Source organism: Harpia harpyja, chromosome 19, assembly GCF_026419915.1.
Source record: "Harpia harpyja isolate bHarHar1 chromosome 19, bHarHar1 primary haplotype, whole genome shotgun sequence".
NCBI lineage: Eukaryota > Metazoa > Chordata > Aves > Accipitriformes > Accipitridae > Harpia > Harpia harpyja.
The window spans coordinates 4099714-4125602 of record NC_068958.1 but is presented as its reverse complement, the minus strand read 5'-3'; the positions used below and the strand labels follow the sequence as shown (position 1 = coordinate 4125602).

The 25889-nt window shown below is 46.5% G+C and overlaps 1 protein-coding gene across 2 annotated transcripts in view; it reads left to right on the top strand.

The window, feature by feature from the left end:
- The window catches only part of COL5A1 (collagen type V alpha 1 chain), a 159315-nt gene that overhangs the window by 91438 nt on the left and 41988 nt on the right, over window positions 1-25889 (top strand). For both annotated transcript variants that reach the window (XM_052814842.1, XM_052814841.1), the window contains exons 13-29: window positions 1295-1387; window positions 4334-4390; window positions 4551-4604; window positions 5256-5309; window positions 6178-6231; window positions 8662-8715; window positions 9545-9598; window positions 11501-11545; window positions 14407-14460; window positions 15676-15720; window positions 16345-16398; window positions 17020-17064; window positions 18303-18356; window positions 20720-20764; window positions 22338-22391; window positions 24352-24396; window positions 25540-25593. In XM_052814842.1, the coding sequence (XP_052670802.1) occupies window positions 1295-1387; window positions 4334-4390; window positions 4551-4604; window positions 5256-5309; window positions 6178-6231; window positions 8662-8715; window positions 9545-9598; window positions 11501-11545; window positions 14407-14460; window positions 15676-15720; window positions 16345-16398; window positions 17020-17064; window positions 18303-18356; window positions 20720-20764; window positions 22338-22391; window positions 24352-24396; window positions 25540-25593 (915 nt within the window). The remainder of the gene's footprint in view (window positions 1-1294; window positions 1388-4333; window positions 4391-4550; window positions 4605-5255; window positions 5310-6177; window positions 6232-8661; window positions 8716-9544; window positions 9599-11500; window positions 11546-14406; window positions 14461-15675; window positions 15721-16344; window positions 16399-17019; window positions 17065-18302; window positions 18357-20719; window positions 20765-22337; window positions 22392-24351; window positions 24397-25539; window positions 25594-25889) is intronic.

Below are 25889 nucleotides of genomic sequence, written 5' to 3'. Positions count from 1 at the left end.
GTGAAAATCATGAAAAAGTGACTGAAGACACCTCCAAGGGCCCAATTTCCAGGCAGAACCCTCTCTCCTATGGTGAAGAACCTCTAACAGCTCTTCAAAGCCGGTGCCAAAATTATGAGCACCTGAACGAACCGGTCCCTTTTGATGACCAGTGGTTAATTTGCGTTGTTTTTTTCTCCTACATGAAGTTAGCAAGTACCGAGTCAGCCTTCTTGGTCCTGGGATGCTAAAGGAATGGTTATATTTTGCGTCTGCTTTGATGTGAGAAAGCCTTAAGGAAACCAGCTGCTGAAAATAAGTGGTTAGGTACCAAAGGGAAAGAGTCTTTAGTGAAAAACCGCAGCACTCTTGTACGGGCTCCAAATGGTAGGGTGATACTTGTGTAGGTTCCTGGCAGGGTGCCTAGGACAGCCTGGGCCAAGTGCTCAACATGGAGCTTAGCTGGCCATTACAATACATTTGTTGGCCCCTACAGTAACCAACCGTAGGCCTATAAATTGCATCTCTTTGAATCTGCTTGCCAAGTTCGTGTGGTCGTATACCTAGCGCCAACCAAGCGAAATGCAGAGGTGAAATGGAGGTGAAAGAGCCGTCCAAGTAGGTTCTGCAGCCTGGAGAGTCCTTCTTGCAAAACCCCAAACACACACGCAACTGAGGCAGGAGAAGGGTGTGTGTTCTGGAAAGTGAGCTTGTAGCTGTTGGGGGTGGAAGAGGCAGAAGAAAACATTAAACTCCTTCCCTTTCAAGTTTTGGAAAATAAAACATTAATGTTTGGGTTTGTTGTTTTTTTTTTTTAAAATCCTTTGTGTGCTGAAGGATCCTGGCTTGAACAGTAAGCCAGACTTTGTTCTTTGAAGCGCGCTGCCACACTTGAGAAATACAGCCTTTGTCCTGGGGCAAACAGGCAGCTACAGCCAAATAACCTGATGCAACCCCATCTCCAGGGGTCTCCTGGCCAACAGCATCCACACGGGGAGTATCAGCCCCGTGAGAACTTTGCATTTAGTTTTGAACGGCGGTGCGTGAGGTCCTCACAATTCAGAGCCTACAATCCCTCTTATTGTGCATTACTTCGAGCTGGCAGGATTTGCTGTGCGGGTAGGGCCGTGGGAAACGGTCGGTTTGTGCCTGCGAGCTGGCTGACCCGAGAGCACGATGGTTAATAGGACGGTCTGGAAGGACAGCGATGGGGTTGGGTCAGTCGTGCTGAACGGAGTTGTGTAGGAGACAGGCTAGGATGAGGGTGGAAGGACAGCAACGCTGTGACCTGCTTTCTCCATCTTGTTCCCACCAGTTCCGCTTCAGTGGAGGAGGAGATGCTGGCTCTAAAGGACCTCTTGTTTCAGCCCAGGAGGCCCAAGCCCAAGCCATCCTGCAGCAGGCCAGGGTAAGTGAAGGGCGGTGGGGATGTCTCTTGCAGCAAATACCCAAGGAAGCGGAGGAGGACCAGAACAAACGTGTCGGAGGAGATGTCTTCATACTTGCACCGTCCGTGGTGCTGGTGGTGGTAACAGCCTCTCATCTGAGATGGAATTGCTTGCGTGGCTTGAGGTGGTGACATCTGCATGACTTGGCCTTTTACTGATGGCCAGCAATAGGCTAGGGCCTAGAAACGTGTTTTTAAATTGCCTACAGACCTCGGACCAGACCTTCTGCTGGTGCCGGTAGGCATAGACCTGTTGGCTTCAATAGTGTTTGATGTTTATGCTGACAGTTTTAAGAGTCTATATGAACAGTTGTGGTGTGTGCTGTAGGGGTTTGCTTCCTTCCTTTTGTTTTTTTTTTTTTTTTTGCTTGTTTGTTTGGGTTTTTTCCAGTAAATTGTAATAATTACACGTACGTCACAGACATAAGCTGTTCCCAGCTCCACAAATCTCAACAGGCAGACTGCAATTTTCTTTAATATATTTATTTGGAAATACATGATGACTATCCATGCAGCCTTTTTTACCTTGGATGACCTTATTGATTGATGATCAAATAATCCCTGGCGGTGTTTATTACGTAGGCTCGCTGGTGAAACAAGATTGGCCATGCACATTGCCAGTACAACTCCTCATCCCTGCCTAGAGGAGTACCTTAGCGTATAAGGCTTCGTACTCATCTGTTCAAAATAAAACTTAATTTCTAGCCAGTACAGCTTTGGAATTTTTCTTCCACGAGTGCTCGTGTGAAGTTACGTTTGATCACTGACATGTTAAAAGCAGAGGTGTGAGAGCCACAATTACAGCAGAAGGGAACACGTGGGGACCCCACAAGTGCCCTCCTGCTGTGTTTGCCCTGATCTTGCCCAGGAGGGACCAAATTCTGGCTGTAAGCACACCCTTGCAGAAAAGGGGAAAATATAAGATAGTTTAGGGAGGCAGTTTGCAAAAGGACACAGCTTTGGGGGCATTGCTCCTCTCCCTGCCAAATACAATCATCCAGGGACAGAGCTTAGGTGTCCGAAGCCCACATCTGTCTGCAGCTGGGATGTGTGGCTCGGACGTAGCCCGTCTGTTATTCAGAGCTGTTGGCGGTCGCTTTAGCACAGACTTTTTGGGCTGGTCTGCTGAAATAGGCTGAAAAGCAATTTATTTCACCCTTTTGGGTCTTTAACGAGGGCTTTGTCTCAGCTGGGTCTATTTGGGTTTCCATCCAACTCCCCTTTTACAAAGGGGTTTGATTTTATACATATTCAGGTAGACTACAGGGCCCTGATGCCACCAGCCACTGCATTTTCCTGTCCGTTAACCTTGTGCTGACAATAATATCCATGGATTATGTTTCTGGTGTTACCGTGTCAGTCTTAATTTCAAGGCTGCTACAGTTCTTCCATCAGTGTTTTATTTTGCTGGGAAATAGGGGGTTTGACCAGATGAACATTTCATGAGAAGCATCTGCTTTCTCAGACTCTCTGCTTTTGTTCTTTTTTCTTCTGCCTGTTGAAAATTGTGACTGTTAAGAAAAAACAAAGAACCTCCCTCCCCTCGCTCAAAGTCCCTTTTCTCTGTTTTTTTTTAATTTTCAGTTTTGGGGAAAAAAATTAAAAACACAAACAAATCCTGGGTGACTTCTGGGCTGTGGATGGAAACCTGAATATTTCCATAAAGGAAAAAAATCTATTTCTTGGTCAACTTCAACCTATTGTCATACAATTTCAGCTGAAAACCCTGATACCAAAGCAGAAAGGGAAATAAATGACATTTACCTTTTTTTTTGTGGGGAAGTTACAGGATACGGCAGAAATGGAAAAGGAGTCCTGCAGGGAGGAGGCTATCTTCTTTCCTTTTGGGGGGTTTGTTTTTCTTGTTATCGTTGCTGTTAATTGCATTATTAGGTTGATTTATTCCCTTAAAATTTGGCTTTCATTAGACACCGAACATTGTCCCAGCCAGCAGTGTTTCAGAGCATCTCCCTTTTAATGGGGTGTTGTAAAAAGATGCCACATAATCTAGCATTTGTGCAATATTTATGCTATTCTAAGTGCAATCATGGGTAGGTTTTAATTACTGGAGTACACAGATAATTACAACTCTTTTAAAGCGTTGAATTGTCACAAGGGAACAAATTGTCCGAGTGATGTTTTAAAGTGTGGACCAGCCCCATTACCCACCATGGAAATTACTGACTTGATACATGGTTACATGACTCCTTAATTATTGAGCTAAAAGCCCCCTGTTGCAAATAGAAATGTCGTTCTAGGATATTAAATAGTAACAAAACCCCCCCCCCAAAAACGAAAACAAATTCTTCTGAAATTGAACTCCTAGGATCATAAAGAAAAAATCCTCCTAAACTGAACTACGATCATAAATATATGGGAAAAAAACCCCTATAGCCTGTCCAGACAAAGTTTTGATATCTACCTTCAATAATTTGTTGCCAAAAGCATCCATTTTATTGTACCTATATGTGATGATGGAAAAGGGGATCTGACCTGCAGAGGCAGATTCCCATGTGGTTTAAATGCAGGTAACTCCTCGCCCCTCCATCTGCCCTGGGTCTGCGCCAGGGTGCGTCTATAGGGTTTTGTACTTCACGTGCGCGGTGCAGAGTGGGTGTACGGGGAGAAGGATGCTCACGGGCAGACGGGGTGTAGGTCTGTACGTCCTCTCAGCAAACCCATGCATTGTCCGGGGGCTTTGCCCATTTGTGGATGCAGAAAGGAGTTGGTGTGGGACAGCAAGTTGGACTTTCCTGGGTAAATTCACGGAGGGTATGGACATTGCTCCAAGGATTTGTGGTTCTCGGGGCGTGGAGAGAACGCGTGGCTGGTGGTGGGATGGTGGCTTTGTCCCGTTGCAGCAACGGAGCAGAGACACCGACTGAGCAACGTTTATTTTTGTTGCAGCTGGCGCTGAGAGGACCAGCGGGTCCAATGGGTCTGACGGGGCGGCCGGGTCCCATGGTAAGTGAACGGGCAAGCAAGGACGGCGCAGGGCCAGCTGGCGCTGGCTCCGTGGATGCTCTGGGTTACCTGCACAAATAGCTCTTTCTTAACTTGGTATGAAACTTCCCTCTGGCCCTGTTATGGAAAAAATGTAATAAATCGTGTTCTCTGTCCAAAGGGGCCCCCGGGCAGTGGAGGACTAAAAGGAGAAGCTGGAGAAATGGGACCTCAGGTGAGAATGGGCAAATTGGGTAACCGGGGGGATCTGGGGGGAACAAAGGCACAGAGCAGCCAGTCCTGCTTTAGAGGTTGTTGTGAAGGAATGATTCAGTAACCTAATGCCAGCTGAAAGCAGAAAGGTGTGGAAACATCTGTTTTGTATATAAATGTCTCTTCAAGTATCCAAATGCAGACTCAAGACATAATTTTAAGCCAACAGTGTAAGATTCTGCAGGTGGTAGTTCTTTTCTGCAAAGACATCCGCGGAGGAGTCCTGTAAATACGAGATAGGTTGGAGTGTGGGGAGTTCGCTAATGCTCAGAAAATTGTCCTTCCAAGCCATAAATTCTGTATTAAGGGAAAGTTCCCGTTTTCTAATGGTGGGGGAAGTGATTTGTCTCCACCACGTGGAGCTGCTTGCAGGGCGCAAGCTTCCTCGTGGATAAACGCGTGCAATTCCTGTCCAGAGATGCTCGGTCCTGAGCCTTTCCTGTGTGTTTTGAACCACAGGCTCTGCTCGAGGGGTTCACGTCCCATTTTGTAGCCCTGGTGACCCCGACGGCCCCAGCAGCGCCTGATTTGCAATGCCAGCAGGCACTGGGTCGGTCTGTCTGTCGTGGCTTTAGGTGATGGCATTTCTTCCTCTCTCCTTGATGCCTTACAGGGTCCACGAGGCATCCAGGGTCCTCCCGGTCCGGCAGGAAAACCAGGCCGCAGGGTGAGTGTCCCGGGAGCTGCGCTGACGACTGCATTAAGTACAATTTCTGCTAGAAATTGTTTCTGCTGCCAAACAATTTCTGAGCACCGAGAGCGTTGCACAAGAGCAGGCTGGCAGCCAGCCGGTGGCTTGTCCAGGACCTCTCTGTCCATCTGGGCAGACACAAATGAGAATGAGAGTTAAAAGCTGGATGGTGCGGAGAAAGCTGCAACTCCATGCTTCCCACTCTTTTGTTGTCTTTTGGGGGTTTTTTTGTTTTTTTTTTTGCTCTGTGGCATCGAGGTTGTAGCTGCATAAATGCTCTGGGCTGGTTTGGACAGTCCCCAAGTCTCAGTAGTGCACAAGGAGGATCCAGTCCCCAGAGGGTTTCTGGAGCTGGGATAAATCATGCTCACTTGCTCTGTCGATATCGCCGATGCTGATTTTTATTTTACGCCATCCTCTGGCTCATCGTGATTCGGCTTGCCAGAGGAAGAAACGAGAAGGTCTTTTGTGTGACCCAGTTCTGGCTTTCTTAAAAAAAATTTTAAAATTATCTCATTTCAATTTGTGGACATTGTCATTAGCATAACTTAAAATGTGCTGGAAGATAATTATTTCAAATTAAAATCAATGACCATGTCCCAGCATCCCACGTAGTGAAGCAGCTTCGTTGCCGTTTGTTTCACACCCCTCATTAGCACCAGGCTGAGCCCGGGATACCGCTTCAAAAACAGACCAGCAGTTTTTTCCCTCGCCAAGGGAAGCTGCTCCCCAGCCGGCGAGCTCTGACTTAAATAAAACTTCACTCGGCCACAGACCAAAGAGCAGATGTCCCTGTGGGTCCTGCCTTACCCTTTGTATTTGACTTCGCTTTTCTCTGTTGCAGGGACGAGCTGGCAGCGATGGTGCCCGGGGAATGCCAGGCCAGACAGGACCCAAGGTAGCACCACGGATTTACGTGGTTTTGGAATCTGCATCTGCTTTTTAGCAAGCATGAACTGAGGGACCCTCGGCAGAAGGAGCCCACCTTGCTTAGAGGAGGTTGTTGAAATGGTCCAGCAACTCCTGTGAAGTCACAGGCTCCACGTTTGAGTGAGGGAAGTTAAAGACACACCTGAAAGGCAGAATAACTATCTTTTCTTTTCCTTTTTTTTTTGATGCAAATTTTTTAAATTGCTGGATCCTCTTAAGAATGAAATATGCTCCCTTGGCTGCAGTTGTAGAACAAATACTTTGGAATCCCAATTATGAAAAACAAACATGAATGAGCGGTTGGAAATGTCCTAAAATGTAACTACCAAAAAAATACCTATTAACTGGGTGAGGAAATGTAGAAGGTGTGGTGAGGAATTTTAATGCCCTGTATTTTTATTTGAGACAAAATCCCTTCATTCAGCTGTGATTTGCTGGTATTATCAAGCAAGAAAGAAGCTGTGCCACTGAAATTGAATGCAGAGAAAGTTTGCTCAGGGAATCACGTATTAGAAGGTTTAAGTACTTTATTATGTAGATACTTAAAGCTGGAATAGATGGGGGGTTTTGATACAGAGACAGGAGACTGCAAATCATTTATCCAGTAAAGTGCTTTAATGAGTGTCGACTGCCCTCAAAGGAGTGGATGCCAGGGAAGAAGGGAAAACAGAATAACGAGCAGCGCTGGAAAGGAGAAGGAAATTTGCTGTGAGCAGAGACAGAGCGATGCTCTAGGACCTGCCGAGAGCAAAGAGCTGTTGGTTACCCTGGGTGTACCTCGGTCAGCCTTGGCCAGCCCGATCCGTCCTGTGATCTGCTCAGGTGTAATCGACTTTCCTTTCTTTGCTAATAGGCAAAGGATCTGTGGAAGAGAGGAGCTGGTACTATTTTTACATGCCATTAGAATGTGAAAATAGTACAGAATGTAACAAGGGACTTTCCTATCTCCTGGGTGGTGCTTGCTGCCTTCTGCCCTGGGTGTTAGGAGATGGCATCACCCACAATTTGTAAATGCCCCTGTGTCTTCTCTCTCTTCCAAAGAGTTGAGGCTTTTGGGAAAAGGCTGTCTCTGTGCATTCCTGTCCCCATTTCCCCCTGGAACACAGGAGACTGGAATAGGGCACAAGTTTGGAGAGAAACCCTATTGCAGCTTGCCCATGGTTCACCATGAACTCTCCAAATACCGACCCGGAGGAGCTGCGTGGGCATGGGCGAAAACCCCGGGAAGGCAGGCTCCTGCTGCCCACCTGCTCTAGGACTAATGGGGTTTTGCTTTTTCTTCCTCACACTTGAATTCCTCAGAGCTGCCTGTTTCCTTTGGGGGCATCCAGGGACGCGGGCAGGGTATGTGAGGAGCGCACTTAGGAGACGTTTGCCCAGTCATTTGCAGGCAGATGCTGGCAAGTGCTGCCTGCGCTCTGCCAGCGTGAGGTTGCATGACTTTCTCAACACAGTGCCAAGCACAAATTAACACACCCGGCCTTTTAGCAGAGCTCATTATTTCGGGCTTGGCATCATGCTCCCCAGAAGGATGCCCAAAGCTCTGTTTGGCCCAGAGCTGCATTTACAGCAGTAGGCAGTGTCAGGAGCTACTGGAGATAGAAAAGAGGTATTTCGGGGAGCCATCCTTGCCTTGGTTTGCCTTCCCAGTATCGGTAGTTTGGGGCTATATATCCCCTATACGTCCCCAGTCTCACAGCTGGCTCTGTGCCTGCTCAGGCTGGGGTCGGGCAGAGCAAACTGCTCTTTGCAGGGTAGCAAGGAGATGCCCCTTTTGCAATACCCTTAAGCATCCATGTAAAGTCACCAAATTTACCAGCTGATGACATTCCTTTATAGGTCTAAACAGATTTGTCTTCTGACCTTGACTTCATTAAGACAGTTTCCAGAACTTAATTGTGTAGGTATTTGTTTCCTTGGAGTGTCCAGGAGGGTTAAAAGGTTGTATGGGGTGGATTGCAGTAAAGTTTAAGGTGGTGAGTGGGGACGTGTTGGCAGGTGTGGGAATACAAGTGTCCAGTTTGCTCACCAGTGGATTGTTGTTTGTAATTCCATGGAATTAAAAAAAATTAAAATAAATAAATAGTTGGACCAGAAGAACCTGTCCAGAAGGGAGATAGATGCTTTAGATCATGGAGAAGTCACCCAGACAGGCTCTGAAATCCACATGGAAAAACATTTAAAACTGTAGTTGCTGAGGGAAGAGGGAGGAGTTAAAATTACTTTGAGCTTTTTTCTTTTTTTAATCTATAACTTTGAAATCATCACTGGTCTGATGGGAGGTGAAGGCTGAATGCCTGAGGGAGAAAATCAATCCCTTCTTGACACAGAAAGGAAACAAATTGGAAAGTTATTCAACAGCAGGTGGAAATGTGTACTAAACTGGTCTTTCTTTTAGGGTGACCGAGGGTTTGATGGCTTGGCTGGTTTGCCTGGTGAGAAGGGAAATAGAGTAAGTTATCTTCCACTTGTCTTCTGGCCATGGTCTGTAATGAAACCTTGGCAGGAGGAGGTGGCTGGGAGGTGCTGGGAGGAGGGCAGCTATTGCTGGGGACGAGCCACAATTAGGAGAGGATGCAAGTGTCCTCTAAGAGCATGTGGGATGTCACAGCATCCCTCCCAGGCACTGCATTCACATCCCGGGAAGCTGCAAGACCCTTCTGGGACTGCTTGAAATTGGAAAGGGGGAAAAAATTTGCCTTAATAAAATGCAGACTGAAAAATAAAGCAAGAAGCAAAACCTGCTTTTAGGCAGTGCAGTTGTGGATGGAAATTGCCAGAAATTATAATGGGATTCTTCTCTTTGCTTTGTAATTAAACAATGGGGAAAAAATGCAAGAAGCCGGTTATTTTGGCAGGCTGTTCATGCCTCCCCTCCCTAGAGAGTGCAGCCATTGCTTTATAAAGTAAGGGAGTGTTTGAACAGCGGAGATTGCATTGTGATTACAAGCTACACAGGAAAGGGAAGACGGTGCCTGAGAGAGATGCTTAATCAGCCAGAAATGGAATAGCACGCCTTGAGTAAAGCAATAACCGCATGCAGAGCCCGAGTTCCTCTCCTGAAGGAGCTACGGCGCCCGCTCGGTTCCCGGACCCCTGCCGAAGGGTCACCAGTAAATCCCATGAGCTCTAGTCCCTGGAGGACATGAGTCTGTCAGTGCTGGAGCCCATGTGGGCAGAAAAGCCGAGCCCGTTGCTTGGGTTTATCAACTTCACCCAATGTTTTCCATTGCCAGAGTGTGTCTGCCTTCTCTGAAGCTTTTTCTGCCTTTCCTGTACAGGGTGAGCCAGGCCCTCATGGACCACCGGGGGCACCCGGAGAGGATGGGGAGAGGGTAAGTCTATCTCTGGATTCAGCAGTCCTTTGAATTCATAACTAACTCCTGTAAACAAGAAGCAGATGTAATATCAGCTAGAGATGTGGCAAGAGCAGCCAGCCACCGGCACGTCGTCCGCTGCCGGTTGGCAGCGGCAGCACCCCATCCTTGTGTCCTGGGGATGCTGTGGGTAGCCATGGCAAGTGGGAAGCAGAGCAAGGGGATGGGAATAAAAGTGAAAAGAAGAATTTGTTTTTAAAGATCTGGTCAGAAAACTCAGGTTTTGTTAAAAAAATAACACAAGAAAAATGTTCATCCTCTAGGTATGCAAACCATCACTCTTGATTTTCTAAGATCCAGCAAGCTGCAGCAAGACTTGGGGAACAGAAATTCTAGACAGATGAGGGAATCAAAGATTAAATTGTTCATTTCTCCTCCTACACTGTGTAATCAATAGTCGAAGGCCTCTAGCAAAGCTCAAACTAAGCGATTACAGGTCTGGAAGGGCTGGTTTAAGAGGAGAGATTGAAAATGCCGAACCCATTGCTGTGAGGAGTGTGTGGTTCAATTGGAAGAGCGAGTATGGATTTCCCAGGCTCTAATCCCCTTCCATGATGTTTTCTTTCCACCTTTGGCTATTTGTTTCCCCTGTAAAGCACAGATAACAACACCTTCCTCACCATGAGGTTGAGAGGATTAATTAGTTGCAGCTGTAAAGCACTTTGAAGTTGAAAAGACCAAACCCATGTCTTGTGGGGGAAGAACGAGTGTCTGGGGAACCTTAATCTTAAAGAGAAAAAGAAACCATTCAAAGTGTGCAGGGAGAGAAGCTTGGAGGGCATAACTGGGAAGAAGAGCATGAATTTTATCAGCAGAAGAGGAGGGTTTACAAGAACTGGCTGCTGGGATTGATTTCCTAAGAGGGAGCCTCAGGTTTTGGGTGATTTAAAAGCAACTCAGAGAAAGCGACATCTAATACTCCTGGGGGATCAGGGGGGCGTCAGCAGGAGATGGGAGTGGAGGGGTGAGCAATTACCCCTTTGCTGCCTCTGGTTTATCTGAGGAGCACATGGGCTAATTTGGCTAAATCACGTTCCCAGGGCAGCACTGCCATGCTGGCTTCCCATTCAGTTTGGTACTAAATCTTGTGGTTATTGACTCGCATGCCCTAAATTGTTTCTACAATATCTTGTCTATTAGAAAAATCCATCTTTATAAACATTGATGTAAATTATGAAGTATCCTTACAGCATTTCTAATCCTCGGTAAATTCTGCACATGCAGTATTAGTCTCCAGGCTTCCGAGGTCTTCCTTATGCATGGCTACCCTTTTATTATCGTGTGCCCAAAGAAGGGCAACGAAGCTGGTGAAGGGTCTAGAGCATAAGTCTTACGAGGAGCGGCTGAGGGAACTGGTGGTGGTTAGCCTGCAGAAAAGGAGGCTGAGGGGAGACCTTATCGCTCTCTACAACTGCCTGCAAGGAGGGTGTACCGAGGTGGGGGTCGGTTTCTTCTCCCAAGTAACAAGCGATAGGACAAGAGGAAACGGCCTCAAGTTGCACCGGGGAGGTTTAGATTGGATATTAGGAAAAATTTCTTCACCGAAAGGGTCGTTGGGCATTGGAACAGGCTGCCCAGGGAAGTGGTTGAGTTACCATCCCTGGAGGTATTTAAAAGATGTGTAGATGTGGCACTTAGGGACATGGTTTAGTGGTGGACTTAGCAGTGCTAGGTTAACGGTTGGACTCAGCGATCTTAAAGATCTTTTCCAACCTAAACAATTCTATGATTATTCCAGGGAAGCTGGTTTTCCATGTGATTGTTATTTAATAAGAATGAAACACCTGTGATGGGACTGAAATATAACTGGTTTGTTCTGTCTCTTTTGCTGCTTCTCTCTGCGCCTTTGCTGCTGAGCAGGGAGATGATGGAGAAGTTGGACCCAGAGGTCTACCTGGAGAACCTGTGAGTATCTCCTCCTTTGGCTTGATGTACAGCAGCACTGCTTTGGTCAAGATCTTGATATGATAACAGTGGTTTAGGGGTCCCATGGGGCAGCTCTGCTGCTGCTAAGCAAGACCCCTGAGGTCCTGTAGGGACTGAGCTTCTCTTGCTTGAGGATCCATGTGAACAGTTTAGAGAGTTATCTTTGCTGTAATAACTCTGTTTTGCTTTTTTTTTTTCCCCCCTACTAAGATGGCTACCAAGAGAAGAGGATACTTTCTGGGGTTTTTTGTTTGATTGATATTTTGGTTTTGTTTTTTTTAATGAGCAAAATTCTCATTGATTTTGATTGTTCCTTGGCTAGCATTTGAAATTTAAATCCTATAATTTAAAGTGTAAAGCTTAGCTTAGATTGGTCTCATGCCTTTCCTGCATGTATCCTTATTCCTGACGTGTTATTTAGGATTCAGGTAAGTAGGCTGGGGTAGAAGTTATGCATGGTAAACATGTAAAATACAGTTTTTGTGACTGTTCATAGCAAACTCCAGTGAGGAATGGTTTTGTCTGCTGTTGCACGGGCAAAGGCAGCAATTAGCCATGCAGTTCCCTTGCCCACATGCTTAGTTTTGTGCAGTGTGAGTGATCCATTTTAAATCTCAGGATGAAATCCTGGCAGGATTGAGCTCAAGAGGACTTTTGCCCTGATTTCAGTGGGGTCAACATTCTGTTCACAGTGCACAAAATTTCATAAATCTGAAGAGTTTGTCAATGTTTGGGCCTCTACATGCTGCTAACACCCGAGCAGCTGAACCAGGGCTAGTGAAGGAGGGAGTTCCTAGTATCAATAAGGTTAAAAGGAGATGCTAGTGGTGTTGAACAAAAATCTCCTGACCAACCCAAAGAAATGCTTTCAGGGAGTATCCCACTGAAAAGAAAGAGTTGGGTTGTCAATGTGAGACTCTGCAAGCATTTTTTCCCCAATACCAAGTATTTTTTACTTTATTGGCAACGGTAAACTCTGCTTCTGGCTGTCTGTAGATTTTTGTGTGTAGTACAGTTGTTGGCTGCTTATTTAATGCAAAATGCATTTCCTTTGTTATGAAAAGAACATTAGCTATCTATCATTTACCATCGGCTTTGCTTTCAAAATGTCTTATTTTGTTGTTCTAAGGCCCAGCGTGGTGGCCTGACTGTAATTGATGAGAACTGTTGGACACACTTCATGTGAGAAAGGGAAGGGTTGGCATTTACGGACTCACTGGAGCTAAATTATAGACGAGATGTCTGATTAACTTCTGGGAAAGATTAATCAACTCGGCTATCTTCTTAGCACATGTCTAAGCAATAACTTATGGGTTATTAACTTCTTAAAAGCATTTATGTGCTCAGGTAACACAGTAACAGAAGAGGAACTTAAATGATGATAATGCATGCAGGGAAGTTTATTTTTATTTCAGCAACATGTGTAAAAATATCTGAGGTGGCCAGAGTAAAGGTTTAAATGGCATTACAGGAAACTTTTTGTCATAAATCTAAATCCTTTCATCCTAAATCTGCATGTTTGTCTTTTTCTCTGCCCTGAGCCAAAAGAGGGTCTTTCCAAATTTAATGGTAACTGAAACTAGTGGTGGGACTTCAAAATTTGTTTCTCTTCATCCCACTCCATTTCCTTCCAATTCCCATCGCCAGTTGATACAAGCAGAATTTCTGCTCTGCTGGGGCTCAGCGTGCAAGGCTTCAGCCCGTGAAGGTCTCCGGTGGCTGGGACAGACCCCTTGGTCGATGCATCCAGTTTTTGCTGCAAACTGCTTTTTTTGCAGGATCAAAATCCCCGTAGTCTCCAAGATCAGACACTTTCTTAATGTCTCCTATTTTATCCTGTAACATTTCATTTTAATTCCTTTGTCCTCTCTGCATCATAAAAAGGGACGTATAATATTTGGGCAGACAGATAAAACTGCCCATCAATCAAGAACCATTTTCCTCTGTGACAGTGAACGAGCACCATCCTTGTAAATACCCAGAGTTCCCCTATGGGCCCTAATTTAAGAAAGAGCCTGCATTTAAAAGGTGAGCTTTCAGATCTGTAGCTGAGTGCACACGAGACCCCATCCCTTTCCTTTTACTACAAACACCCACCTGAAGGCTCAAGGTGCAGGAGGTGCTGCAGTGTGATTTGCAAAGCTTCCTATTGAATGAATACAATTCTCCTGCCATGTCTCTGCTTACTCAGTGTGATGCTCCAATCCTACCAATTTCCCTGAAGATGATGCAAGGTTAAATCTGGTGAGAAAGCTAGAAATGGAAAGAAAACGTTGTGATACCAGGAGTCCTGACTGGTGAAGGCTTAAGAACCAAATGCCTTTGAAAATGTACATTTATGCTGCAGGCTGAAAACCTATTCCAGCCTTGCTGAGTTGTATAGATTGTCAATGATAAAAATTAAATCTGGAGAGATTTTGAAATGTTAACTCTAATGATCCATTAGTGGTATCAGGTCATTCGTCATAATAATCCCTGGCTAGAATGACTTGGCTGCAAAGTGTTTTGCATCATTGTGTGCATTACAGGGTAATCCAGGAATATGATTAAATTAAAAAAAGTTGGTTTAAGTGGGCCTTCTTCCAATCCAAAGAATAAATGTCTGTGCCTATATTATTAATCTTTATAATTCAAGGATATGCGCATACAGGATTTCTCTTACCAGTTTGTAAACCAAGAAAGCCGCTGTTACTGCAAAACCAGCAAGTTCATTGCCGTGCGAGCCCCGACGCTTCCCCGGGCAGTGCGATGCTCAGCCGTGCACAAGCTCACCCTGATCCACGCTCATGGCAGCATGGGGGGGCACTGGGAATGCTAACCCCGTTCGTTTCCCCCAACAGGGACCCCGAGGACTGCTGGGACCGAAGGGGCCGCCGGGACCCCCGGGGCCACCGGTGAGTTCCCGGGGCTGCTGCCCTCCTCAGGCAGGCAGCTGAGCTTTCTGGGCAAAATACCCTGTCCCCGTTAGTCATTCAAGCAGATAATACAGCTGCATAATTTTATACATCTGTGCAATGAAAAGAAGTGGTATTCAAAAAAAAGTTAAGGCTCAAAGTCCATTTTCTCCCCCATTTTCAGTGGCGTCACGTCCATTTACGGCAGCTCAAGATTTGGCCTACCTGAGTAAATATTAATGCCTCGCTCAGGCTGAAAGGGAAGAATGAGAGTTATTAACACAGTGGCTTTTCTATTAACTTTTGCCTGAGGGCTGGTGAGACTTTAAAGCGGTTTGTTCATATTTTGGGCGAAAGCCGAGGAAAGAACATGCCGTTTTTTATTCGGGAGACAGTCACCTTATCTGTCGTGCGCTGCTGGAAGTGCTGATGCAGGGGCTCTCTCTGTAAATCACTGCAGCTCACTGAGGTCCTAGAACTCAAAAACCGAAACCCAGGCTGCTGCTAGAGCTAAAGGGGTCAGCGTTTAATGGTGAGCGTTGCGAAGCCCTTAACCCCTCCTGGGACGCAAAGACATCTTCACTTCGAGCTCCTAGTCCTGCTGAAATTTAATGAGGGTTCAGGATCGGCTCCAAAACTGTCTCACTGCTACGAGCATGCCGTTACACCCAGGTACCTTGCCCTGGTCCAGAGCAAAACGGTGACAGGGGAACCCCCAGTGGGACATCTCCAGTGAACCATGTACCATGTTACCCCCTTAATGAAGATGCTCAGGGAGTGTTTGACCCCAGCTGGCTTTTGTTTTGGCACAAGGCAGCGCAGCCCATTGCCTTCACCCACCGCCTTTGTTGAACGATGCATTCGCATCCCGAGCGAGGTCTTTTGTCCAGTTTTTCCTTTTCATTTGCTACTCCGCTCTTGCTCGCTGTTGGAGGCAATCCGGCTGCGGTACTTAGCCAGGATTTGTTTGACCTGGCACTGATTCTGCCTCACAGGCAGGTTAAACCAGTGGGGAAAACACTGAAATGACTTTTTAAAGTGTAAACTGGATTCGTGGAATTGGCTGCTTTACCAAACACCTTTAGAAAATTGTTCCCTTTCCACGTGGTCCGAAGGGCCTCCTGATGTTTTGTTATTTTTATGGCAATTTCTCTGCTTTTGTGGTGCAAAATAATGAGATATTTTCTTAGTGCTGTTTTTTAAATCCTTTTTCAGGGTGTGGCTGGTATGGATGGACAAACAGGTCCCAAGGGGAATGTGGTACGTTTTCACTGCGAATTTTACAGACATTTCAGATATTATATAGAGCGAAATGTAAAATGTACTCTATTAAATTAGATTTGCTAATTGCTTTTTAGCCTGGTCTAGATTCCTATCAGAGCCTGTGAAAACCATAGAGAGTATCTTCCTACAGCAAATGGATGTTAATTTATTATAATTTCTGATGGAATTACACATTATTTCCCCATGAAAGATCAAACATTTTCGTCGAGATGTGTATTGTTCTAATGAATATCAAAATATAGTAATTTAACTGAGAGAAAAAAAGTCTTTATGTGCCTCATACTTTGTACTAATCGGATGAAACGGACTCCCTGCAGAAGAGCCAATGCAAAGCCAGGTAGCGTTAAAGCCCTGCTCAGCTCATTTGGGCTGCGTGTCCATGCGGAGAAGTGATCATGCCCTGAAATAACTTCACCCCTCCCTATCCCACTGCAGAGAGAAGCTGTTTCCCTTTCCCAGGAGCTCTCCGTTACCGGCAGCGGGTTAGAGAGGGTGTCGAGATGCTGCAAGAGGGAGCGGGGCAGGAGCTGCGGTGCCCGAGGAAGCACCGGCTCCGCTCTCGCCTTTCCTACCTTTAGCTCTGCCCTTGTGTCCTCGCAGGGTCCTCAAGGTGAGCCGGGTCCCCCAGGACAGCAGGGTAACCCAGGTGCTCAGGTAAGAGGAAAACTCCTTTTCCATGGGTAGGAAAAAGGAATGATAATTCTGAACAAGCGTTGCTACCCCGCCAGAGACGGGACCAGCAATAAGGGGATTTGCTGGGAATTGGCTTGACGATACATCGCTGGCCCAAAATCTTCCTGAAAATGCTCCCAGTTTCAGATCCCTCTGGTTCTCACCTGGCTTTTGCTGCCGTGATGCAAAGCCAAACCCAGGTCCAAGCAGTCTCCTCGGCCGAGCCACATCTTGTGGCTCATGTCTGATTTTTAGCATCCCACGGTCCAGTTGCTCTGGAGCCAGATGGGTAATACAGATGTCCAAGCCTTGCTGTCAGCCTTCTCCATGGCTCTCAGCAAGTCTTGCTCCTCAGAGCATCTATGTTTCCATCCTGGGGATGAGCCTGGCTGCACAGGGCAGAGCAGTGCAGCTCTCCAGAGGAAGCATGCCGTGCAAAAATGAAATTTTATCATCCCTCGCAAGACATTTTGAGAATGAATGGAGCTGGGGAAATCCCCAGCCGTCGCAGGCACTAGAATGATGCTCAGCTGAGGCACTGCCAAAATGCTTTTGGAAGGAATAACTTGTTCCTTAATGACCCTAGTTGTTTTCTTTTCACAGGGTCTTCCAGGTCCACAAGGCGCGATCGGTCCCCCAGGAGAGAAAGTACGTCTAAATACTGCAGCTCTGACTTAAGACAACTGTTGCCATTAATATGCATTTGCTACTTCAGCTGCTCCTTTGCCCCATATGCAACATCTGTTTGCAGCCGTGTCTATGAAAGTCTAATGCCTCTCATTCCAGACAGAAGAGAGAGACAAGAAAGCATGGTTTACCTCTAATTCATAATATTTGCATTCATTTCCCCTCTTAAGAGAAACATTTTGAAGGCAGCCTATGGTAAAATATTAGGAGAGGACTGAAAATTGTCTTTTTCTGTGGGCTAAATGCCTGGAAGTCTGAGTAGGATGGTAATGGGAAGAGCCCGTGGATTTGGCTCATTCGGCCGAGATCCCCTCCGTCTTCCTCCTCCCCGCCTGCTCCAGCGCTCTCTGATTTTCCACTGCTGTGGATGTGGGGTAGGTACTGGCCTTGGTTCCCCCCAGGCAGCCCTGAGACCATCACGATTTAAACAAAGGGAGCAGTTTTGCCTGCAGAGCAGTAATTCTCCGGGTGTTCGCTCAGCTCCCGTTGAGTAGGGACACAGCGTGCATCCCGGCGTGTGCACCAGGAGAATCCTCTGCTTGTGTTGGCAGCGAGGGGTAGACTCCAATTATCGATAATTCTCCTCCAAAGGAGCACATTAGCAGTTCTGCTAGATAAAGGGCTCTCGGGTTTCAGTGCTGAGTCACACACTCCCAATAGCAGTGGCACTCCTCGGTGGTGTGAGAAATCAGGGGGTTGCTTAATTAAAAAGGTAATCATTGAATGGTGTTAAAGCAGCAAGCACAGTCGATTGAGGCAGCACTGCTCTTCCTTTGCCAGTTAATCGCCTTGCCATTTGTCGCCAAAGAATGGGCATTTCTTGGTCCAGTGAGCCCCACAGTCTGATAACCTCCCACTTGTGGAGGAGGAGGAGATACCCTCCTGCAGCATCGTGCCCTTTCGGCAGGACAGCAGCTTGATGCCTCGTGCCCCGGCATCCTCTGTTGAGCTCTCGTTGCTATATCGTGTCTGTATGTGCGAGGTGCCAGCACTAACGCTGCAGCATCCCAGGATGCTGGAGCAACTCTGCCCACAGAAATAAGCAGACTCCCTACAAGTTACAGCAGCTTTTCCAGCAGACTCCCCTCTCTGCAGCCTTTGACAGCTAGGAAAAGCAAGAAATGTGTCTGAAAAGCCCTGTCCTCCAATGCTCTGGAGACTCTGACTATTTCAGCTGTTGATTTTCTGTTTGTTTTTAGGGGCCGCTGGGCAAACCCGGTCTTCCTGGCATGCCTGGTGCAGATGGTCCTCCGGTAAGTCGTCCCCTCCTGGGTCTCTGCTTGGCACCAGGGCTGCGGGGCCTGATCCTGCACCCATCCACCCTGGGGTGCACCGTGGGCTTGCGGAACATGTGAACCTGCAAGGTCAGGCTCACCCTGCCCGCGTTTCGGCTGGGTTGAAGGGTTTGAGTTTGAGAAGCCCTGTCCCTGCTCCAAGCTTTGCTCGGCCTCGCTGCGCGGCACCAGGTACTTCTCACCATCTCTTCAGGCTTCTCTTTGCCCTCCTCCTGTTTCTCTTCTCTGTTTTACGTAGGTTGGCAGCTCACCGAGGTAGGGACGGTCTCCTGTGTGCGTGTTTATGCGTACTGCAGCACTAGCCGGGGTGGTCCTTGTCTCGCTCGGGGTTGCTGGGCACTGCTGCAGAACGGTGATAAGGACAGGTTGAAATTGCATGTCAATGTTGTATTCGTGCAGCTTCCTCCTAATCCTACTTTAAACATAATTTGCTTCTTCCTCTGGAAATTGGTCTTAAAAAAATCTTTGGCCTTTAAACCTGATCTCATTTTTACACACCTCAGAGGCACCTGGTTTTAAGAATGATAAATGTAAAATAGTTACATTCCACTAATGCAAATGCAGAGCATGGCAAAAAAAATTACATTTCCCACCCTGGGATTATCATTCCTATGGAGGGCATTTTGAACATTCGTACAATTGTTAGCTGAGTCAACAGAGCAGCTAAAGCAAAGCCCAGAACATCTCTAAAGCTGTAGCTTTTGATGTGAAATTCCTGCAGCAGCCTCCAGGGAAGTTCAGCTGGAGAAGATGCCAGGTCTATTTTTAGGCAGACTGAAGGCTGCATAAGACCTGCAAGCTGAGCATGTGTGGGTAGGCATGGGCACAGGCCCTTTGCCACAGGTAGCCCTGTAGGCTGCAGACCCTTTGTAGGTTTGTAAGGACGTGGGTTGCTCTTCCTAAGGAGAAAAACCCGCCCATGTTCTCTTTATAGAAATTGGTCTTGGAAGATATCTGAAAATCCCTGAGGGCCTGAAGCCGCTCACTGCGAAAGCCAACCAAGTTGCTCATCAATTTTTGATCTTAATAGCAGTAATGGAGATGGGCATTTTAAAAATGGTGATGATTTAGTGCAGAGTGGACAAAGGCTTTTGAAATCTTGCTGCAGTTCCATTTTGCCTCCCCTGGGGTGCAGAGAGATATCAGGAGCTGAAGGCAAGCACAGTTACATGACCCGCTTTGCGCACTGACGCTTTTGGTGACATTTAAACTCACAGGACACATTCAGATTGCATTTTCTCCTACCTTTCATTAATGTAAAAATGACAGCTGTCATTTTGTTTCTTTATTACACCAGCTTGTTTTGTGAAATCCAGCTTGTCTGACATTCACGTTCTGAAGACTGATGATGGAAAATACTCTTACAATTTTCCTTGTTATATTGGTAGCAAGTCATTCATGTATTTAGAGGAGAGTTCATAAGTAAAGGAACTATTGAGTGCAGAAGGTCTCAGTGGCTTTAGAGCAGCTGGATGTGCTTTCATCATCTTTATAAAATGAAAGGTCCCTGGGTGTGCAATGAGTGCCCTTGCAGGGGCTTATTGCTTTTGTACAGACACTGCCAACCAAAGAGTAATCTTCCGTCCTGGTTCCATTTTGGTTCCGACAGTAGGGAAATCAACACTAAAAATTACTGTCATGGATTTCCCCCATTTCTCACTAATCCTCCAAGCTGTATCTGAGGTAATTCACACTTTTGTTTTCTACTGACTGCAACCCCGGCAAAAGGCTTCTAAAGCCTATGAATGAGAATGTGTTGGAAACTCTTGGATGTTGAGTTATTCAGCATCAAATCTCAAAAGGAATGCTGGCCAACGTCCAGCCAGCCGGCGTCTAATGGGGATGCAGGTTAGCTGAGCGTTTGTCATGAGATCTTGTAATGGACTCTAGGAATTAGGAAATTAATGAGGGGCTCTGACCAGTCTGGGCATCTTGTGACCTTCACAAGTTTGCTAACACATGGAGTTAATTTTATCTGTTTTCCTGTCTGCAAAATTTATATGCTGCTTGCTGCTGAACTTAGTGAGGTGTTCTAATATGTGAGAAATATTGTAAAATGGTTTGTGCTTCTCTGCTGAAAGGTGGTGAAGAGTAAAAGTGGAATACCACCAAAGACCCAAATGCAGCTCTCTTCCTTTTGGGGAAGGCTTACTCTTGCGAGTTGGCTTCTGGGGGGCTACTTGTATCAGTAAGAGCTTCCTGGAGAGCAACTGTTCTCTTGGAAATAAATTACGGCTGCCTGAACGAGCTTGTTGGTTTCTGAAGCATTAGATGTGCACTAAACCCATTTCCCTCGTCTCTTTGTCTCTTTTTATTAATAGGGTCATCCCGGCAAGGAAGGTCCTCCTGGAGAGAAGGGGAGCCAGGTAGGTGTCAACAAAATCCTCGTCGCTGCTAAGGGGAAGGTCATGGTAGCTGGATGGAGACAGATCTCCATGGGGCTCCAGGGATGGCCGGCCAGCCAGGGGATGTGGGTCAGTGGAGGTGGCAAGAAGCAAACCCTGTTGAAATTTGAAAGCCGAGCCCAGCTTTCATCTGCTTGGGAGTCTCTTCTGGTGCTTGGGTTCATCTTTTCTCTGCTCCTCCCGGCTTTCCTGGCAAGCAGCGCTCCATAACCCAGCGCACATGAAAACTGAAACTGTGAAGGGAAGCTTTCTTTTAATCAGACACAAATAAATATCTTTCGTGGCATAGGGAATGCAGAAAATAACTCTTTTTGTATTCCTGGTCTTCCTTTTTCTTCCCCTTCCCCACAAAGTCCCTCTTTAACAGTATATTTGAGAATATTGCTGGAGGCTAGAGTCCTTGAATTATACAGTCATCTGTCTGTCTGGGAGATTTACCATCTGCATTCCTGCTGTGTCCTGTTCAGTTGAAAAACATTACATTTGTCAAAAGTCTTTGATTAGAGTGCAGTCCAGTTTGATGGACGTCCGCTCGAGCCTCGCTGGGGCGCTGCACGGAGCACAACCCACGGCCACAGCCATTTGTCTGGCTGGCGTCACACGAGGCTGAAAATTCAAACGTTAGCCTCTGCAGAGTAGTGAGAAGCCAATAAGCGGTTGTGCCGGTGCTCCCCATGCTGGGAGATGTTTAACAAATGGCAGGGAGGTGATCTTGGAGGTGCTGCGGGTCCATTTCAGCCGATATTCACGTGAGGTCTGGGATGCCGGTGGACCTGTCGGCTCTGTCAGGCTGGAAAAAATTGTCCGTCTCAAGCTGGGAGAAGGGGAAGGGTATTTGTTTAGTTAGGGAATTGAGCAAAATAAAAGCCAACTGGGTTCAATAAAGAACGTGATTTGTTTGCAGGTATAAGACAGCGTGGGAGCGAAGGTGGGAAGGAGGGCTTTTGTAGGGAGCATATCGGGCACCGTGTCCAGCACAGCTTGTGGCATCCCTAGGGATTCAAAGCTTTCAGTGCCAGAAAGGAGCTTTGTGACCATCTCCTCTCCCACACAGCTGAGGCCAAAGGACATCACTGTGAGGCTTGTGCCTCAAGCAATAACTCCTCTCTGTGATCGTCATCATCACAAGCTCTGCTGCATTACTGCAAAACCAGGACGGTTTGGGAGGGGGGAGACAGCAGAACATGTTTTTCCTCTCTCAGAGAACTTGTTCTTTTCTTTAATCCAAAGCACAAATCGCCAATCTTACGTATAAATCCCCTTTCTAACAACTTGTTGCTGTCTTGTCTCTTCTCTTCCTCCTTCCCTATTGTACGGACCTTTGCCGTTGGCTCAGCCCAGTGCACCTGCTCGAGGTGATGTTCCTGTAGCTCTCTGTGCTATTTTGAGCTATTTTCAGATGGCCACTGCCATTTCCACCTGGTCTGAAGCAGCCAGATGACTGGGATATTTGTTTTCCACATGTTCTCCTTATTGCTGCACCTTTGTGTTGGTTTCTGATATGTTTTTCTTGTTTGCATTTTTTCCACCCCAGGGTCCACCAGGTCCTCAGGGCCCCATCGGTTATCCAGGACCACGTGGAGTCAAGGTAGGAAGGATGCAGAAACAGTGTCCATGGCGTTGCTTGTTCAACTCGAGTTCTCCGGCTTGTGCTGGAGATGGACGCTGACCAGGGCACTTAGGGACACCTCAGTGACCAGCTGTATCTGCTGCTCAAGCCGAGCCTTGGTCCGGCGTCTTCTCTCGAGCCATGAGGATTACAAGTCCCCTGCTCTCCAATAACCCCTCCCAGTATTGTTCAGCACTTTGGAGAGATTTCCCTTTTAATTCTTCGTGAGCATGGCTCAGTCCCATTCCAATCGTTTCCAGTTTACAACCAAAGTAAATCTCAGCCAGAATGTGAAGACTTTAACAAGGCTTGTTAATAAAACAAAATAGCCTATTACTAAAACAAAGCAAGCTTTTCATGCTCCTGATCCAAAATCTTGTTAGACGAAGCTTGTGCGTCTCAGCAATGTGCTTTTTCACTGGACTGAATTCCAGCTCTTTCCTTGCTCCTGCTGCCTGCAGTGCTTGCATGCTGATAAGAAGGCAGTGGGTATTTTTTTCCTTGTTCAGCTGTGGCTATTATGCCCATGAAGATGTATGAGTTCAGGTGCAGATGCATCCTGCATCCCAAAGGTCCAATGAATCTGCAGGGTTCTGTGCTAGCAGATACAAACACAGCTTGGGGACTGACTATAGGTGAAGTTAAACCCTCTTAAACCCCCTTGTATATTTTTTCAATAGCAGAAACCCATTTGCTGTTCTGCCTTCAAAATTTAAGCGGGATGTATTTAGCCAAAGCAAGCTTTCATCTTGTTTCTTGCAAGGTTGCAGATTGAGACATAGTGGTCCGTTAGGGAATGGTTTGCTGTTGTTTTACCACGAAAGTGGAACTGTTCCACATTAGACTGATCTAGAGAACGTGTGTCATGCACCAAACAAGTAGTGCATGCAGACAAGGTTTTGCTTCCTACAAGCAGCGCTCTATTAACTGCATGAGCCTCCAGTTCAGTAAAAAATGCATCTCATTGGGTCTGCAGCTATAAATAACTTTTAGATCTTGCCTTGCTTACCAGAACCCTGTCCTGATGTACTTTTAATTATACTTTTTTTGACATGCTAAAGGGAAGAAAAAATTTTAAATACGCCAAGCAAAATATTATTCGTCAAAAAAAACCCCAAACAGCTTCTGGTTTTTTATTGCAAGAGTTGCATTGCACAGTGCAGCTGGTATAGGTACCTGAGGGTGCTATTTTATCCTAAGAGGCAGGATAGATGGGAAACATGGGAGTCCAACATGTTTGGGCTGGTGGCATAGCAGGGGGCAGATCCTGACCACACTCAGCACTAAAGCTTGGTGAAGCTTTAGAGGGCTTCTGCACCATGTCACAAATGCCCACACCAGTTGTGTTACTTTTTTTTTTTCCACCTTTTGGTGCCTAAATGTACTTTAAAAAAGATAGTGCATGCACAGAGGTGAGCACCATGGTAAAAAAGAGCCAAGCTTAACCTTTGGGGGTGTTAGACATGGTGCTGCTACCCACTGCAGAACAGCATGGAAATCTCTGGCTATGTGCTCAGAGATTTTAAAATGGATTCACTTCCCAAGTGTCCATGCACAGCTCGAGCACCGTTTTTTCTGTGAATACTCAAGTGAACTCAGTGTGCTGGCAAGGCATTTGTGGAAATGGTTTTTTGGAAAATATATTTTTCGTAGTGAGTTTTATGCCTGGAAACCTAAGTCCTGCGCAGGGAATGGGCAGAGACCACCAACCCCACCTGCTGAATCAAGTCAGTAGGCGTTTGTGACTATAAGGTATACGCTGGTGACCCAAAACCCAGATGTCAGTGGCTGATATTTGATTAGAAATATGTTTAGGAACACCTTAGTTTGCAGAGATACCGTTGTCAACATCAGAGCAAGCAAAAATCACCACGATTAATGATTCTTTACTCTTAAGCTTACCTGTGCCCTTGTAACATCTTGTTTTATCTCTTGCAAGGGAGCAGATGGTGTTCGTGGATTGAAAGGCACCAAAGGTGAAAAGGTGAGTTAACACCATATGTTTGGATTGATTTTCTACAGCCTCTGAGCATTTTTGCAGACCCATCCCACAGGACGTGGCCTGTGACATTTTGTCCTGCACAAAGGGTTTCTCTTAGGCGAGCAGGGGGCTGAGCACCCAAAGGACTGGTAACCTCTTTATTTTTGGAGCGGGTGCAGGCTGGGTACCTGCCGTGATGTTCTGCCACATCTTGGCTCAGACCTGGGAGTAATCGAGCCTCCGTGGTGTGTTCAGGTTTCGAGGTGTTTGCTGGGGCCAGCCGTTACTGATAGCTCAGGGTCTAGCGTCAGGATGATATTCTCCTGACAAAATCTGCAGCTTGAGTGATTCAATGGAGCTGAAGGGTTTGTGGCGTGTTACAGCTGGGTAACAGTGCATGGGATATGCTGCCCAGCCCGCTCATCAGAGCAGCTTGTGAAATCCAAGTCAATAAGAAAGTGAACAGAGTCTATCTCTGCATGTCTCAAAGATGCAATTGGTTTCTCCCAGATGAAGAGCAGGAGGTGGAGAAAAATCTTGCCTGGTCCCGTAAACAGATCCATGTTCCATCGTTCCTGCCTGCAGCAATTCAGCAGCAAAGCTGGCAGTTTTAGCTAGGGAATCCTGGCAGGGACCTTCCAAACTTTAAAAGTTTTTTCTGGGAACTGTTTCTTCATTGCCTAGGAGAGATTTGCTGTAGGATGAAATACATTATTGATTTGAGCTCTGCAATTAAACCTTTTTGCTGAAAGAAATACTGCCACTGTCCTAGAGGTTGCCTCAAAGCATGGTGTAAAACATCCTCCATGAAAATAAAACCAGTTGTACTTCAGAAATAATTGGTTCCCAGTACTGGCAAGGTGTGGTTATTCACACGGGGCCAGATTTGTGATCTTGATGTGCAGCCAGGATGGGATGTAGGGAATACTTGCTGTGATCCCTTGGGGACCTTGGCAGTCACAGCCTGGCTGGGTTTCCACGCCCATTTGTGCACACCAAAGACTTAGAGAAGCCAATGTGACTGGCACTGTGGGGACCTAACCTTGTCCTCCCTGGGTAGGGCCCATACAACAAGGCTAGAGAAACCTTTCTTTCTTTTTTTCCATCTATACACCTTGTCTGGTTTTTCCCCTCTCTGTTATATAGGGTGAAGATGGCTTCCCTGGCTTCAAAGGTGATATGGGCATTAAAGGAGACCGGGTAAGAGTCTATGACCAATGTGATCTCGTGGTGCTTTGCCTTTCGAGCCTGTGTGTTATCGTGCAAATGTGGCTCGGGGAGAGCCCCAAGGTGGGCTCCTGCTGGAGTCCTTGTGGCACATCCCATCTCGAGGCAGGAACACAGGAATTTCATGTTCACCTCAAGCACAGCAGTTGTAAATCCCTAAATTTGCTAATCCCACCTTGAAGGTAAAATAACTGATAATAGAATTGCTGCTTTGACAGCTAGGAATACTGCATGATCCAGCTGTATCATAAATTTATTTCCAGTATCTC